Source organism: Vipera berus, assembly GCF_964194415.1.
Source record: "Vipera berus genome assembly, chromosome: 12".
Classification (NCBI taxonomy): Eukaryota; Metazoa; Chordata; class Lepidosauria; order Squamata; family Viperidae; genus Vipera; species Vipera berus.
Window position 1 is genome coordinate 16869600 of NC_138215.1, and position 17974 is coordinate 16887573.

The 17974-nt window shown below is 47.6% G+C and overlaps 1 protein-coding gene across 2 annotated transcripts in view; it reads right to left on the reverse strand.

Moving 5' to 3' along the window:
• The window catches only part of TRIP4 (thyroid hormone receptor interactor 4), a gene marked incomplete at its 5' end in the record, with an annotated part of 31464 nt that extends 13490 nt beyond the window's left edge, over positions 1-17974 (reverse strand). The window contains 11 exons of one of the 2 annotated variants that reach the window (XR_014027724.1): positions 4237-4328; positions 6656-6780; positions 9688-9875; positions 10971-11094; positions 12159-12374; positions 13632-13761; positions 15198-15276; positions 15805-16032; positions 16455-16591; positions 17041-17207; positions 17850-17968. Coding sequence is in view for 1 of the 2 variants with exons in the window: in XM_081337625.1 (XP_081193751.1) it covers positions 4237-4328; positions 6656-6780; positions 9688-9875; positions 10971-11094; positions 12159-12374; positions 13632-13761; positions 15198-15276; positions 15805-16032; positions 16455-16591; positions 17041-17207; positions 17850-17974 (1611 nt within the window). Of the gene's footprint in view, positions 1-4236; positions 4329-6655; positions 6781-9687; positions 9876-10970; positions 11095-12158; positions 12375-13631; positions 13762-15197; positions 15277-15804; positions 16033-16454; positions 16592-17040; positions 17208-17849 lie in introns of both variants that reach the window. The other variant, XM_081337625.1, reaches the window with a different exon arrangement.

Here is a 17974-nt window from a genome sequence, read left to right on the forward strand (position 1 = left end):
TTGGACTAGATGACCTCCAAGGTCACTTCCAACTTTATTGTTGTTGTTGTTATAATGCATCCTTTCTTGAAAAATGAAGTGGCAAGCAAACTCCGAGAGGGGAAAAAAAAAACTACAGCAATAGCTATTTTACACCGATGACAATTCTGCAAATACATACGTGTAAAGGTGGCTGAATGCATGAACGAAAGGGACACCTTTTCTTCTCGGTCACGTATGTTGGTGGTGGCTGCGACGAAGGAAGCAGCACACTGGGTGTGTTTGTGGAATGGGGAGGTAACGGCCAAAATAAGGCACGCATAAGGTGATCTACCCAAAGCAGCGGAGAAAGGCCTTCCAACAATCCGCACGGCTTTATCCGACAGATGCAGAGCAGCAGGGAAGCCTGCATGAACCCAGCAGCTGATCCACAAAATTCAGCTGAAACTGGGGAAGTATAAATAGAGACTCACATCATTACAGGCTTCCAAGCGTCTGAGTACCCTTTGCTTGAGAAGCAGGACACAGACAATTGGCTTGATCGGCCATCCAATTTCTGTAACATAAATGGCCTGCTGATTGTCAAGATGTTGAGCGGCTCCGATCTGACACTGTTTCAGGGATGTGTTTAATCTATTAGCCTCTCGCTGAAAGAGAAAAAGAAGAAGAATCTGGCTTCTCACCACAGAATGCCTGATAGGTTTTCACCGGTTTCAAGCATCGGGAGATTAATTGGCTTCTAACAAGCCCGGCTACTTGGAAGAAAAGGCGAGAAGGGAAAAAAAATGTTCTTATGTGGCAACAAGAAATCACCAGTCAGACCAAAACCAACATTCTTAACAATTTCTGGAGGAAGCAAACGGGGCAAGCGTGTTGGCAAATGGTGGGTTTGGGGTTGGTTGTTTTTGGTTTTTTTTGGCAGATTAAGAATATATGGATTTGTGTTCCGTTACGTTTTTCCTAACTGCAGGCATTAAGACGATCTCCTTTGGGGAAGGGCTTGCTATAAGAAAGTCTAGTCCAGGGGTCTTCGAACTTGGCCCTTTTATGACTTCTGGACTTCAACTCTCAGAATTCCCCAGCCAACACGAAGAAGAGGCCCTTCTCCTCGTCCAGGGGTCTTCAAACTTGGCCCTTTTAGGACTTGTGGACTTCAACTCCCAGAATTCCCCAGCCAACACGAAGAAGAGGCCCTTCTCCTAGTCCAGGGGTCTTCAAACTTGGCCCTTTTAGGACTTGTGGACTTCAATTCCCAGAATTCCCCAGCCAACACGAAGAAGAGGCCCTTCTCCTAGTCCAGGGGTCTTCAAACTTGGCCCTTTTAGGACTTGTGGACTTCAACTCCCAGAATTCCTCAGCCAACACGAAGAAGAGGCCCTTCTCCTAGTCCAGAGGTCTTCAAACTTGGCCCTTTTAGGACTTGTGGACTGGGAGTTGAAGTCCACAAGTCCTAAAAGGGCCAAGTTTGAAGACCCCTGGAGTAGCCTGTCCCTGAACAGCTGACCTCTAAAGCGGGAATAGGAAAAGTACAACACCCAGAAGCCCCTGCCCTTAACAACACAGTCTGGAGCTAACAGAAGTTAGCTACATCCCAACGTAACTGAGTGAGACACGAAGGAAGACGGGAAAGCTCTGAGAACTTGGATTCCAATCATTGCAGATGAACCAGTCTGGTTGGTCACCCTGTTCCTTAGGGAGCTGCTTATTAACGCAGCGCAAGTGGCGCCGCAAGTTTCAGTTGCAAAAACAAGCAAAGCCCAGCCGAGGATGTGCTTCCCACAAGAAGCCGGGGGAAAAAACCACACATGTCGCAAACTTGCAGAGCTGTGGAATTCACACAAGACCGAGCAGGAAAAATCCCTCGTATCAGAAGAGGGTTATGTAGGACAAAAGAGTCTGGGGTGTAACAATCCTTCCTATCCCTGCCACTCCCCCAGGCATCTGGAAATGGAGGCTGGGAGAGGAGAGTCAGGGGGCAATAACAAATAGGAACTGGGGCCTGGTATCTTAAGAGCAGAGGTCCCCCCCAACTTTTGGGCGCCGGGGACTGGTTCCGTGGACAGAGGTTTTTCCGTGGACCGGAGGGTGCGTGGTTTTGTGTGCTGCCTGCATCCCGCGGATGGGGCTTGGCTTGTTTGTGTGGACCGGTTGCTGGCATGCCATGGGCCGGTACTGGTCCATGGACTGGGCGTTGGGGACCCCTGGCTTACAGCATGCCTCACGGAGATAAATATTGCCCACCCAACTCAAAGGAGTAGAAAACATCTGCTGAGCGTCTTAGGAAGTACAAAGGGAAGAGACGTTTGTACCTTGTGACAGCTCCCTGCTTTGGAACAGCTTACCCCCAACCTCCGTCAAGGAAAACCCGCCCCCCCCCATACCGCTTCCCCAGCCTTCCAGAGAACAGCTAAGATTTTGCCTCTTGCAGGAAACCCTTGGAGGTTAAAAGAGCTGGACTCAGATCCTCCCCCATGCAGGGTGTTGCCGCTTGTGTTGTGGTTTGACTCTTACCGTGCTACTGCTGTATTGCATTATCGTACCTGATGTCACCCAGGGCCTAGAGGGCCTTGGAGCCAGACAGTGGAGAAATCTTGCACATTGCCAAACCGACACAGATCTCATACAAAAGCCCCCTCCCCCTCCCCCTCCCCCTGGTTGTTGTCGCTCAGAGGAAACGGAAACCCCAGACAACGGAGTGGAATAAATTGCCAAGTATCCTGGGGTCACCGATGGAGGACTTTGCTTTCAGGAAGTGAAGCTTGCCAGGCAGTTTTGTCTGCCTTCCTGGGGGGGGGGGGTGCGCGCAAATCCCCCCCAGGGAAAACGTTGCTTCTGGAAATCAACAACCAGGCAACCCAGAGGGCAGGAGCCTTCTTTGACAAGAGATTTCCCTGAGTCAGGGAAGCCGAATTGGTCAAACCAACCGAGAGATAGGAGAGAGATTTCAGATCTACCCTGAAACCTGCCTGCAAAGGGAACAGAGCGAGACAGGAAAGAGCTTGTGGCTTGGTTTTTTTTTCTTTTTCGTTTCTACCCAAGGTTCTAGCTCTCAAGACACCCCCTTGCTGAGAAAAGCTTTCTAGAACATCTGAGCGGGGAGAAGGCTGGCGTTTCATTTAGTGCAACCCAAACGTGGCATTAATTTTGCTCATGTTCCTAGAATGGTTGCCCAGCCCTGCTCCAATGCCAGGAGGCTGTTCTTAAGACGACCTACGAAACGTTAAGTCCCAAATTTCACTCTTTGGTCCCTGAATCTCCTGAGAGATTCCGGTGAATGGTTAAGGAATTGTAGCTGGCGAAGGAGAAGAGCCCTTTCTGTCGTGGCTCCCACCCTTTGGAACATCATGCCCAGCAAAGAGAGATCTGCCCACAACTCCGGGCCTTAGCAAGGAGCCTGAAAACCTGGATCGCTCAACTGGCTTGTGGCCCGGATGGGGACATCCCCCCACTTTGCAGTTGGCTAGCAAATTAGAAGACCCCGACCTCCATCCTGTCCATGCCCTGGTTCTTTTTATCGGTTTTAATATTAATTTTAACCTTTTTTAAATTTCAATTTCCCAATGGCTTAAAAGTTTTTAATCTTCTAATTGTTTCAGGGCCATGGTGGCGCAGTATTGCAGGCTGACTCTGCCCACTGCCAGGAGTTCGATCCTGACCGGCTTGAAGGTTGACTCAAGCCTTCCGAGGTCAGTAAAATGAGGACCCAGATTGTTGGAGGACAATATGCCGACTCGGTAAACCGCTTAGAGGGGGCTGCAACGCACTGTGATCTAAGTGCGATTGCTAGTGTTATTATTCTGTTATGGCGTAGTAAGCAACCCAGAATTGCTTGATAGCGAAATGGGGGGAGGGGGGGGAGAGAGGCGGCCACAAATTTAATAAATAAATAAATAAAAGCTGATGGAAGAACCCAGAGGACCTACTGTCAAACAAAGCAAGACTGTGGGAAAAGGAGCGAAAATGTAACGCTCAGCTCCCGAGAAGTGGGGTAGAAGGACCTAGCAGAACAATCTTTACATTTTCTGCATTTAGGCCCTTTGAGAATGCGGCTTCAACCGCATTGATTTTACAACCCTTTGAGGACTGGGGGGGGGGGGGGAAAGGCCATTTATTTTTAAAGCGAGTGACAAAAGCGACTCACCTTCAATCACCCGCAACCTCCACCCCTCCAAACAAAACAAAAACCCCTCCCAAGAAACAAGTAGGGGTAGGGTGTTTGTTGGTGTGTGTGTGGTTTGGTTTTTTTTGCTCATTCACCTGTTCCTGAAATTGCTCTTGTGACAGGCAGTCAATCAAGTCCACACAGCCAAGGAGACAGCCGGAGGGATAATCCTTGGGAAACTCCAAATCTGCGGTAAGCAGGAGAGAAAATTATGTGCCTTGAGTTTCTGCCGTTCTCCACATGGTCCTGATTAGCCTTTGCCAGCCCTCGCGTGCGCTCACTCCGTGCTACTTCCAACTGCTAATTTCATGGTTTGGATCAAGCACATGCTTCTTAGGGAGCACTGCCTGATAATACACACTTGTGGAGAAAGGAGTTCATTGCTGCATTGCAGCAAACAAGTGCTCAGCGGGACCGTCAGCTGGGAACTTCCATGTTTCAACTATTACCCTTCCAGCCACAAAATAATCTCCCCCCCCCAGGTTAAGGTGACCCTTCAAAGGTTAATGTTGTGTCCTGTGGGCCCTTAAAACCTTCTTCCGGGCTAAGAAACACCCTCTCTGCGGAACCCACTTCCTGCAATCCCATCGTCAGATGTAGGTGATACGGGTTCTGTCTTGAGAAGCTCACCATACATACTTGAGGGGAATTGAGAAATAAGGAAGACATGGTGAAAGGATGAACAGGCTAGAGACAAAAAAATAAATAAATGGGGCTCTGGAAAAATTGTTTGTTGGGCTATAGCAGGGGTAGGCAACCTTGGCTCTTTTATGACTCGTGGACTTCAACTCCCAGAATTCCTCAGCCAGCGTGGCTCAGCTTGGAAATCTCTCACTTTTCCCTCAGCGTGGCTGGCTCAGGAATTCTGGGAGTTGAAGTCCACGAGTCATAAAGCGGTCTCGGCCTAGGCCAGGGGTAGGCAACCTTGGCTCTTTTATGACTTGTGGACTTCAACTCCCAGAATTCCTCAGCCAGCCAGCGCTCAGCCTGGAAACCTCTCCCTTTCCCCTCAGCGTGGCTGGCTCAGGAATTCTGGGAGTTGAAGTCCACGAGTCATAAAGGGGCCAAGGTTGCCTACCCCTGGGCTTTAGTAATGCACAAAGAAACACTATGTGGAGTCACGCAGTGAACTAATAAGCCAGAAGATATGTGTCGAATTTCACCCTGCTAGAGTGGTTTGTGGTTTCACACACTGCACTAGAGCAGCCAATTTTAGGTCAACGTTCATTGTTAAATAATCCATGGCTTTACTTGGCATAAATGTCACACTTTCATAAATAACACATACATGGCATCTTTTCTTCCTTCCTTCCAGGTTTCCTGCGCCTGTGGCTATCTTTCTCTCAAGATCTCCTTTCCCTTTAGAGCAATTTCTTGAGACCTACTTATCCAAGCTAAGTGAGCTCGGCTGTTTGCCCTTGTGTGGTCCTTTCCATACATCGGAGGGTCAAAGCGAAACGTTACGTCATCGCGACAGGGGAGAAGGCGAAAGAGCCAAGAGCACGGACGTAAAGAATGGCACCCGAGGAAAAAAACAACAGCACAAGGTTTTCACTGAAAGATTTTGAGCGCTGTCTTTCCGAAGCCTCTTTGCTCTACAAGCTATGAATATAAAACGTACAGAAAAAGGTACATAAAAATTAAAAAAAGACGTAAAAACAGACGTCAGCTGTTTCAGTTCCTTCCTTCGGGACGGTACTATCGGTTATCGTATGCCGAGACAACTAGACACAGGGACTGTTTTTGTTTTGGTTTTTTCCTCTTGTGCCATCACTCTGCTGAATACCTAATTCTCACAGTTCTGTCTAATGTGTGTATATTAAGCCATAAAGGTAAAGGTTCCCCCGCACATGCGTGCTAGTCGTTTCCGACTCTAGGGGCCGGTGCTCATCTCCGTTTCAAAGCCAAAGAGCCAGCGCTTGTCCGAGGACGTCTCCGTGGTCATGTGGCCGGCATGACTAGACGCCAAAGGCGCACGGAACGCTGTTACCTTCCCACCGTAGTGGTCCCTATTTTTCTACTTGCATTTTTTACGTGCTTTCGAACTGCTAGGTTGGCAGAAGCTGGGACGAGTAACAGGCGCTCACTCTGCTACGTGGCACTCGGGATTCGACCTGCCAAACTGCCGACCTTCTGATTGACAAGCTCAGGATCCTAACCCACTGAGCCACCGCATCCCTATATTAAGCCATACATTATTGTTTATCCTTCTTCTTTACTTCCTCCTTTTATTATGGTTCTGTGTGCAGTCAGCCAGATGTTCCGACTGGAGTAGGCACTTTCGTCTACCTATTGAGTCGTTTCCGAGGACCGAGGGTAGGCAGATGTGGACTATTGCTATCATTACCCTCTCTGCTGCTTTGCAAGTACAGTGAGTGCTCCGGTACCAGAGTTAAATTCCTCACGGCTCTAATGGCTTGGCCGAATAAAGAATTCCACTTCCACTTTTTCTTCATTTTCCTTCTGGCCTTCCAGAGGAAAGAACCCCCGACAAAGATAAAGGATAAAGCTCACCTTCCCGGAGTAACATTCTGTAGGTGGCCTCCAGATCAGAGACTTCCTGGGAGGTGGGCCTTTTCGCCGTGGCTGCTATCCATAGCCGGCCTCGGTGGGATGTGTACCAAATTCGGCCTTCCACCCTGCGGAAGAAAAAGGGGAGGATCGGAAACAGAGCCCACCTCCCTGGGGGGTCTCTTGACATGTCACTCAAGGAACATTTTCTTTGGAAACCACGAGATGGAATCCTGGGTCGACCTCTAAGCCAACCTGAGTCTCAGAATGAGCCTCAGCAAATAAAGAGGAAATGGCCGAAACCAAAGGACAGAGAGTCCTTAAAAAGCTTGACCACCAAGGACACTCACAAAAGAGCCGAGATCTTCCAGGCAGGTAGAAGCAGTTTTACACCTTCCCAGTTTTCCAACAGTAATTTAGGTTTATCCCTGCATATTTACCAAGGAATAATAGAAATGTTTGGGGTTTTTTTAAATGTGGAAAAAAGGGTCCTTTGAAAGATTTTTTAAAAAATTTCCCGAGAGGTCTTTCTGGTGTCAGGAGACAGCCAAGAAAGCCAATGTGTAAGGTATAACTAAACCCAATAAAATGAGGAAAGCCCAGGGCCTAATTTGTACAATAGATAAAAGTCAAAGTCCAAATGTACTTTTAAATGCATGGGGTTTTTTTTCTTCTTCTTCCACCAACGCAAAACTGATGGGATGGTTGGGCTTTTCACTTCGAACCACTGACCTCTAAAATAAGAAGGTTGTCTCAAAATGCCTGAGAATCTAGGCTAAAAGGGGGTGGGGGAGGAAGGAAGGGAAGGACTGTCTTACAACCATAGTCATTTTCTTTGGGGGAAAGGAGCTAGGGAAGAGTTACTCTGCTTATATGTAGCTGCTCAACGGGCATTAAGCCCTTTCCTCTAAGGAGCTTAGAACACTAAATACAGCCAAGCCATTTTTATCATTTTGTAACTGTGGAAGAAAGACAAGCAAGGAGGAGGGGCCCAACGTAATACATTTCATTTAATGACAAAGCAGCCATTTGAAAAGAAAAAAAACAACACACCTCTAACCTCTGGGTCCAATAATCTCTCCCCCAACGTATCCCAGGGGGTCCTCGTCCTTGTTAAGCTGCAGGCCTGGCCAATGATCGGCTGATTGTCCATTAGATAATTTTTTTTATTTTTATTTTTTGACATCCAGCCTTACAAACCTGTGCTCTCCCTAGGGCCGTGGTGGCGAACGTATGGCACGCGTGCCAAGGGTGGCATGCAGAGTCAGCCCTCTCTGTGGGCACGCGCACTGTCGCTCCACTCCTAGGCCTTCAGCTAGGTTTTGTAAAACCTTTTCGCTTTAGGCGTCTGCCGCCGTGTGCAAAAAAAAAAAAAGGTTCAATCGATTTCAACTTCTCGTGGGGAAAAAAAAAGATCTCGCAAAGTTGGAATTGATTGAACTTTTTAGTCCCGCCCAGTCTGCCGTTACCACTGCGCCCACGCCCACCCGATGGGCCATGCCCACCTGGCACCCGATGATACATAAGTGGTTTTTGGGTTGTAGTTCGGGCCCTCGGTCTCTAAAAGGTTCGCCAGCACTGCCCTAGGGGTTGCACCGCTACACTTATGACCCCAATATAAAAGTGATGGGAATTATAATTCAGCACATTAGAAAGCACCAGGGTTGGGGGGAAAGCAGCATTAGAACATGCGGCAACTGTGTTCCACACACACCCAAGGGTGTTTTTCCCCCCCCCCCTTCAGCTAGAGAGGTGGGAAACAGCACCACCTGGTGAGTCGATCAGAAGGGTTAAAAATTGTTCAGCTAGCTAGAATTTCTGAGAGTTGAACTCTACAGGCTTTGAAGTTGCCAAGGTTGGACTACCCTTTGTCTACAGGTAGTCTCTGGTTAATGACTGCCCTGTTTAATGACGGTTCGAACTTACGATGGCACCGAAAAAAATAACTTTACAATTGGTCCTCGCACTGGGCCACAATGGCCGCAGGGTTGAGTGATTTACAATCTGGAGGCTTCGCAATCCACGGATGTTTACGACTGTTGCAGCGTTCTGTGGCCACGCGATCACCTCACGTTGTAGACATGTGATGTTTTGCTTAATGGCTGCGTCACTTAGCAGTGAAGTTCCTAGTCGTCATTTGGGGACTTATCCCTAGTCTCTACCAGAAATTTGACTCTGATCATCTTCTATGTATGAAGTATTAGTAAGTTAATATAATTTTAAGAGAAGGGTGCAACATGCTCTGTGGAAAATAACCGATAGAATAAAAAAGGTAGAATCTATTCTTGAACATCCTCAGAAAACAAAACAAAAAGATTGCCGGTGGCTATCGAAAACTTAGTCCCGTGTGGCAATTTTTCCAGCCTCCTCCTGTGAAAAAAACATTGTGCCATATTAAGCCCCCAAAGGATATTTTTACAAGTTAGGGCAATCCCCAGGGCTTACAAGCCACAAGGGGGGGGGGGAAGAGAAGCACATGAATGTCACAAACATGAAAATAAAGCAGCTAGAGCTCATTAAATCATACCAGCAGCCCCAATTAAAGAAACGCCAACATGTTTTCCCTAAAGCTTGCGCTCCTGTAAAATGGCAATGCCACTTAAGTGATGCCAGTCAACCTGATCTGCAACAGCAGCTGGGCCAACCTGATGTCACACCAGTGGCCCGTTTTCAGCAGAAGGCAGCAGAGGAAAAACGTGGTAAATTCAGCTTGCGACTATCGTGGAATTCCTCTCTTCACACCATGATGCTGGGCAGATGCCGCCGGTATTCATTACAGCCCCCCAACTTCTCCAAAGAAAGCTCACCTGAGCAGGTTCACCTGTTGCGCTACAAAGCGATTTCTTCGGCTTATGCTTAGGGTGTCCCATGACACCGGCAATTACAGTTGGTAAACCACATTTATGGCTTAGTGGTGTACAAATCCTGCCCCAGAAGCTTATTCCAAAAACCCTGGAGGCAGTAAACCATGATCTAGTGTAACAATACATGAACTCAACCTCAAAGTGCTCCTGGTGACAGATCTCGGTGTTTACCTCTTGATCCCTTTGACCAGCAAGGAGGCCCAAGGCTGATGCAGGCTCAGACACCAGCCGTTGTCTGAAATCTCCTGGATCTCTCGATCTTGAATTCGTAAGCGACTTCTTTCTGAATCTGCCAGGCTTCCACTCTCTGCAGAAATGTCCATTTTCCGGTATGGGAGCAAACCAGCTTGGTCCACCCACTTCAAATATAATTTAAAAGAGAACAAAAGACATTTTTATACTCAGAATTGTACAACAGAAGATAGGAATAAAAAGGGCTTTTTTCTTTGACTTGGGCCTAAATGCCCCTGGCGTTCCTTACTGTCACTGAACTGAGCAGAAGGAACAAAAGGTAAGTTATTGTGAGGGATTAAAGGTAGCTATAAAAGAAGAAACTGGTTGCCAGTGCAGCCATCATAAAACAGTCCATCTAAGTTTGTATTCCCTGGCTGAAAAAAACCTAGTAATACTATACAGGCAGTTGGTGACTTGTGAGCACCCCAATTTCCACTGCTAAACAAGACAGTGGTTAAGTGAGAGAATGATTTCCCCCTTTTTTGGCCACCATTGTTAAGCAAATCACTTGTACATGTGAAGCGAACCGTGAGGTCATTACTGAATCTAGCTCTCCCGGCTGACTATGCTTGTCAGGTGGCGGCAAATGATGACGTAAGCCACTTCTTTCAGTGCCACCGTAAATCTGAACGGTCGCTAAATGGACGGCTGCGAGCTGAGGACCCTGCACCACAACGCAAAGGAGAAGGTCCAAAGGTGAAACGCGTCTTTCTGGTGGGTTTCGCACTCAGTACCATCTGCTTATTGTCTGCTAAACGCGACGGGCAAAACCTGCCACCCACTGTGTGATACGTGAACCCAGACAGGGAGGTTTATTCAGCTGGCTTTAGCGTTATCTGTCAGCCTTTCCAACAGGTTGGTGAATGCCCAAAGTGACGGGTCACAAGAAAAGTTATATGGACGAGAAAAGAAAAGAAATCCTAACCCTAGGACGATCATCTCCACAATCTATTCCTGACAAGACAGACGTTAGATCAGGGGTCCCCAACCCCCGGTCCGTGGACCAGTACCGGGCCGCGGCATGCCAATAACCGGTTCGCACAAACCAGCAAAGCCCCATCCGCGGGATGCAGGCAGCACACAAAACCAGGCACTCTCCGGTCCACGGAAAAAGGAACCCTGGTGCCCCGAAGGTTGGGGACCTCCGCATTAGATTATTGGGGGGGGCGCCCCACGGGGGAGGGAGTTCATAAGAAGGAAGAGAAAGAAGAATTACTGACAACGGGAGCTGGCTGGAGAATGTGCGGATTCACCAAGGCTCCCAATTCTTCGAGTTTCCTGTCTGGATTTTGCTTGGCCTTGACCAGAGTGCCGCTGCTGATGGCTTCAACCGTTTCATCCAACCTGCAAAGGAGAACCAGCCAGTTTCCCTCCGATTCCCACCATAGTCTCTCGTCACTCTTCTAGCTGGCTGCGGCTGAAAACGCCCTTCTCACCCCCACACGGGGACCTGCCTTCCTAACGAGCTGCAAATGCTGAGCGGACATTTGCTCAATTATTTAACAGCATCCTCAATTATACCCTGGTTAGCAAGTCAGTAGTAACCCTCTTAAGGGTTTGAGCCTGCTCTTCCGCTCCCCCGCAGGAGCTTTCGTGGAAGCTTACTATTCGGCAGAACGGGATGAATTAATGAAACAGGCAAATCCATCACGGCAGCTGATCTTTTCCTACTACAAGGGCGGGATGATAGTCTTCGCTGCCTGCTTATTAGTCCACTGTGCAGAACCAACAGTTCAGCCTGCTGTAAATTACAAAGGTTTCTCTCTGTGGCTGACATATTCGTCTCTACTGACCCAGCCCGGCAGGGAGAGATGCAGAAAACGAGCTTAGCACTACGGAGTCCAAAATCTCTGTTGCTAAGCAGGATAGTTAAGTGAATTTTGCCCCGTTTTATGATCTTTCTTGCTGCAGTTAAGTGAATCACTGCAGTTGTGAGGCTGTTCGGCACATCTGGCTTCCTCCATTGACTCTGCTTGTTGGAAGCCAGCGAGGAAGATTATAAATGGCAACCCCATGACTCCGGGATGCTGCAACCGTCATAAATATGAATCAGTTGCCAGGAATTTAGATCAAATAACCAGGGGGATGCTGCGAGGATGGTGTGAAAAATGGCCACGTTTCTTTCTTTTTTTTCAGGGCCGTTGTCACTGAATGAATGGCTGTAAGTCGAGGACTACCTGTATTTGAAGGGGCACAAATCCTTCCTTTCAGTCATTCATAGAAGACCCCTTCAGGGACGCTTAAACAGGATTCATGAATGAATGAACGAATGGAGGAGGAACAAACTCTAAGCCCCTCCCAGCAGATCCACTCCCACCCAAAGCACACCCATCGTTTCCAGAAGGACTCGCCTGTCCCAATTGTGACCTTGAGCCGACCTCCCAGCCCCACTGCCCCAGGATCCTCACTTGCTGTGATATTCCGCCATGTTGTCGTTTTCTTCGCGGACCTGCCGGCCCGCAAAGTCAATGGTGACCTTCCTGGACAGCCGCGAGGCGTGCCGCAGTTCGTACAGCTCCTTCGCTCTCTTCTCCAGCATCTGCCTCTCCTGCTTGGACAGCCACTGGTTGGAGTCGGTAGCAAAGTAATCGGACTCATCGTCAATGACTTGAGTTCGTCGCACACTGCGGGAACAGAATGGAGGAGGAGCATCACTGTTACTACCATCCACTACGGCAGACGTCCCCAGCCTTTTGGGCACCGGGGGCCGGTTCCGTGGAGAGAGATTTTTCCGGAGAGTGCATGGTTTTGTGTGCTGCCTGCATCCCGCAGATGGGGCTTTGCTTGTTTGGTCCTGGTCCTGGTCCACGGACTGGGGGTTAGGGACCCCTAAACTACGCTGTCAGCATTTGGGAAGCAGTCTTATATCAACCCAGACTATTGGCCCAGAGGCCTCTACAGTCTTCTGAATGGCAGCATCCCCCAGGGGTGTTTCCAATCGTTTTGTCGCTCAATCCCTGTCACCGAAATGAACATTGGGACCCCCTTCACGATATAAAATAGGTGTTCTTTTAATAAACCATGGGTACTTCAAATGCATATTTGATACATGAGGGCTCTCCAACTTTTCAATGGAGTCCTCCGTGATGAACTTAGCCAAACCTATTTATTTATATCCTGCCCTTATTGTTATAAATAATTCAAGGTGGTGAACGTCTAGAATACTTCTTCCTCCTGCTATTTTCCCCATCTGTCAGTTGGGGTGGGCAGAGAGAGAGAGAGAGAGAGAGAGAGAGAGAGAAGGAGGGAGGGACTGGCGCAAAGTCACCCAGCTGTTTTTCATGCCTAAGGCGGGACTAGAACTCACCACCTCCTGGTTTCTAGCTTGGCGCCTTAACCACCCAGTGTTTGTTTTCACGTTCCAAATTAAAATTAATCGAAGTAGAGTAGATTTTACCCACAATGGATAGTATAAGCAGCCTGGGGCTACAGCAAGAAGCATTTTTCTCAGTCCAGGTACCCAAGCCCTTCTACCAAACTGCATCACCCGCTTGGCGTTCTCCTGTCAAAAGGCAAGTCCAGCCAGCAGATTCTCACTGTTAATGATTAGCCCAGCAGGGTTTTTTCCTCTATCTCTCTCTCTTCAGGAAAGCAACTTCAGATTTTCCATTAAAGGCGACCTGCTGACTTAAAGCTGAAGCCTGTGTGGCTGCTTTTCACAGAAAGCACAAGAGCAAGGCTCACCGGCCAAAGGTGTAAACTGCGGGTGTGATTCCTTCCAGCCCAACGGCGAACAAAGCTAGCCGACTTGGTGCCCGCCAGGCGCCTCAACTGTACAGGCTAGGTAGGAAATCAGGGAGTCAAAATCCAATACATTTTAGGAACACTCAGCTGGGGAAAGTTAGCCTATGCCTCTTTTTCTACCTTACTCTGACACGTACCTGGTCTTGTCATACTCCAGCAGTTTGTCTTTGTGCTTCACAGCCATCTCCAGGCCTGACTTAAGTCGAGCTTCCCGAAGCTGGAACAGGTCTTTGTCATTTATTTCCACCTTTCCAATATTTTCTGTACCTGAGGGAACGCCCCCCCCAAACCCCAAGAAAAGCTCAAATTAATACAAAGAAGAGGGAAGTCTGAATTAAATGTTTGCCTTTACTACTTTGCTGACTCAGGAATTCTGGGAGTTGAAGTCCATGAGTCGTAAAAGAGCCAAGGTTGCCTATCCCTGTTTTAGGGGGTGTTTTGTTCTTCAACTTTTATAAACAACAATATAGTGGAGATTCTGGCATTATAGATAGTCCTTGACTTACAACAGTTGATTTAGCGGCCGTTCAAAGTTACAACGGCACTGAAAAAAAGTGGCCTAGGACCATTTCTCACACTTACGACCGTTGCAGCCTCCCCACGGTCAGGTGATCAAAATTCAGACCCTTGGCAACTGACTCATATTTATGACGGTCGCAGCGTCCCGGGGTGACGTGAGCGTCCTCCTTTTGCGACCTTCTCACCAGCAAAGTCAATGGGGAAGCCAGATTCACTTAACAACCGCGTTACTGTCTTAACAACGGCAGTGATCCACTTAACAGTAACGGGAAAGCTCATAAAACGGGGCAAAGTTCACTTAACAAATGTCTCACTTAGCAACAGAAATTTCGGGCTCAACTGTGGCCGTTGAGGACTGCCTGTGTATTCAAATATCCGTCTGTTCATAGATAACGATTTGCAAAACATACTTTTGGTTTACCAAATAAAACAAAAGGATTGTAACACAAAATAAGAATAAATCGTGCATAGAGTACTGTTGATGCACTTCTTAAAAGAGGGAAATGTACACCTCTATATTTATGTATCTACGTACTCTCTTTGCTCATGTTTTTTTTAAAAAACACGTGCTAGACAATCAGCCCAGATTTTTGACCACTGCAGGGTCCCCTCATCACATAATCATGATTTGCAACCTTCCTTGTCAGCTTCCCGTAAGCAAAAGAGCCTTGGTGGAGCAGTGGGCTAATGCCTCCTTCAGTAACACCAGCTGCCTGCAATTAGTGCAGGTTCGAGTCCCACCAGGCTCAAGGTTGACTCAGCCTTCCATCCTTCCGAGGTAGGTAAAATGAGGACCCAGATTGTTGGGGGCAATTAAGCTGACTTTGTAATAATGCTGCTTGGGGGAGGGGGCAGCGGGCTGATGCCTCCTTAAGTAACACCAGCGGCCTGCAATTAGTGCAGGTTCGAGTCCCACCAGGCTCAAGGTTGACTCAGCCTTCCATCCTTCCGAGGTAGGTAAAATGAGGACCCAGATTGTTGGGGGCAATAAGCTGACTTTGTAAAAATGCCGCTGGGGGGGGGGGCCGAAAGCCCTAATAAGCAGGCATATACATAGAATGAAGGCTATTGCTAAGCACATTTTATTTGTGCTTAGATTGTAAGCCGCCCTGAATCTTCGGAGAAGGGCGGGATATAAATGGGATTTAAAAAAAACAGTCAATTGTCCTTCAAAAAATACCAACCGCCCAACAGTTTCTTTAATAGCTTCTGACTCTTATTGGAATCCCGTTGCAAGACATCCTGCTCTTCTTTGGTGCACACCTACAAGAGGAGAAGAAAGACCAGACTGAACTTTACTCTTCCAACTACATGTAGGAAACCCCTTTGCTCATTGTTACCCGTGCATAGTTTGTTAAGATGGCTCTCAAAACTGTAACTTCATCTCCATTTGATATGAACACATTTTTAATTAAAACGAAGATTAAAAACCACAAAGCACCAAGGTAAGGCTTCACTACCTTTTGGACGGTCTTTGGTTTCGTCCTAGACACATTTCCTGACTGTGTTATAACTCAGCAGTATGCGGCCTCTCTAGTTTAGGAATACATTTCTCTATTTTTTGCCAGCATGTCTGGCTGCTATCTTACAGTGGGAGCTTTTGTGCTGTAAGCAAAAGGCATTCGGTGTTTATAAAGAGGTATTTCTTTCTTCTTAGTGTTAAACGTGTATTTAAAATATAAACTAAAATGTAATCTTTCAAAGAGGTTTCTGCTTCAAACAACAGCCTTGTCCACCCTGATTTACTTGCTGCTTTTATTAAAAAAAACACTACAGGAAATTTTAGCGTACCAGAGTTCCACAGAACAGGCAAGGCCCAGATCCCTCTTGTTCACAAACGATCCGCCCGCACGTCAAACAGTTGTTGATGAGTTTGTGCTTCTGGGCCAAGCATTCACAGGAATGGCGTCCTGGAAGCATGACAGTCAGCTTGTCCTGGCCTTCTTTCGTGTACAAATTAACGTATTTTGCCTTCTTCTTGGAGGAAGAGGAGCTGCTGCCTCTGGGGATCTCCTGGGCCTGTTATTACGGTGGAGAAAGAGGGATAAAATGAAGAGAGGGAAACACACCAGAGAGCAGATACACTATCACAGATAGTGTGTGTATGTGTGTGTGTGTGATTGTGTGTAGATAGACAGACATAGATATATATATATAAATATATAGATAACATCCTGAAATTATTCCCCATTTTCCTGAAAGATATGTATCATTTTCACAGCTAAATAATGGGTAAACATTATACTATATTTATTAAAAACAATTTTAACTACTCATCCATCCAGGGTTTTGTGGTATTTGGATTAAGTGAGGCCTTATTATACACCATGAAGTGCAGTGGCTCCTTTAAAAGCATTAAGTGAAATAATTATAATCAATTGCATAAAGACGTACTCCCAAATGAATGTGTTCTAATAACAGTAGTTACCAAACACACCTACCTTGGCTAAATCAAGCGGTGTTTTTACTTTCTCTACAGGCTGACAGGCTTCAACATAAATAGGTGCTTCCTGTTTATTTCTCCCTTTATGCCTTCCTCTCTTTGTCTGGTCTCCTGGCCGAGGTGTATCCAAAATATCTAAAGAACAGGAAAAATATAGCAGAAGCTGTTCTTGGTCCAGATTCTTTTCCTCGCCCCTCTTCAAATATCTAAATCTTGGTTTCCCCAAAGTGGTCAATGTCAAGTCTCCCCCACCAAGGATCAATGGGACAATCCAAAGGATTGATAAATGTCTGGGGGTCAAAAGGGGATCAGTAACGGTCAATTCATCTTTTGGGGTCTCTGTAGAACTCCATGCCAATTCCCAGTCCTGAAGGTGAAGGGGCTAGTGGCAAGAGTGTTACCCAGCATTGATGGTCAGCCACCAGCAAGACTAGCCTTGAGTTGTCTCTGTTGTTGTTACTGTTACTATTGTTGCTACTGCTATTAAAGTAGCATTTATTAAATTTGACAATTTAACAATGATTTGTTAACACCCTCTTTATTCCTGAGCACATTTTTTAATCTCCTTTTCTGCTCCCACTCACCATCCTTTTTCTGATACAGCGGCAAAGGATCCAAAGTTGTAGAACGAGACTGTTTCCACCTGGCTACAAGCTCATCTGTGAAGAACTTCTTCTGGCCATCTCTCCCTTGGATCAAGTCCGTGACATACTCCCGAATCTCTTCCTCATCCTCGATAGACAAAATGTATCTAAAAATATACGGGGGGATTATGTATATGTGCCAATGAAAATACATTTTGGGGGGTATTCAAGATTGAGCAGCATTGGCCTAGAGCCAGGGATAGGCAACCTCGGCTCTTTTCTGACTCGTGGGCTTCAACTCCCAGAATTCCTGAGCCAGCTGGCTCAGGAATTCTGGGAGTTGAAGCCCAAGAGTCATAAAAGAGCCGAGGTTGCCTACCCCTGGCCTAGACTTTGTTACCAGGATCTCTTTATCATTGTAATGATCATTGTTATGTTTACTTGCGAATGCCTACAATCACACAATAAGGCGTTGCATGAATGCAGCGGTCATTCTCACAGACCCAGGCGCAATTGCCCAAGGCTGTCCCCTCACTGGGTTAAAAGGCTTCTTCCGTGCCCCGCACCTGTTGAACTTCTGCCTGTTGCCCAAGGGGCAAAGCAATACCCTCGGTATGGCAACTGGCGTTCTTGCCCTGCCGGGACCAAAGGAAGCCAAACGGCAAGGGGGCAGGCCGGAGGGCCACCCCCCACCCCACCCGGACCCCCCGCCCGAGGCAAGTGGGGAGGGCAGCCCGCGACGAGAGAGGACATAGCGGGGAACGCCGGCTCTGCCCCGCTTCCCCTTTGCCCCCGGCTTCCCAGCTCACTGGATAATCTCCTCGCTGACATCCAGCCCAAAAGTGCCGCGCAGCTGCCCCATGCACCACGACACGAGAGCTGCTGCTGCCGCCACCGCCGCCGCCATCTCCGCTTCTGACAGCGACGCCTTCAT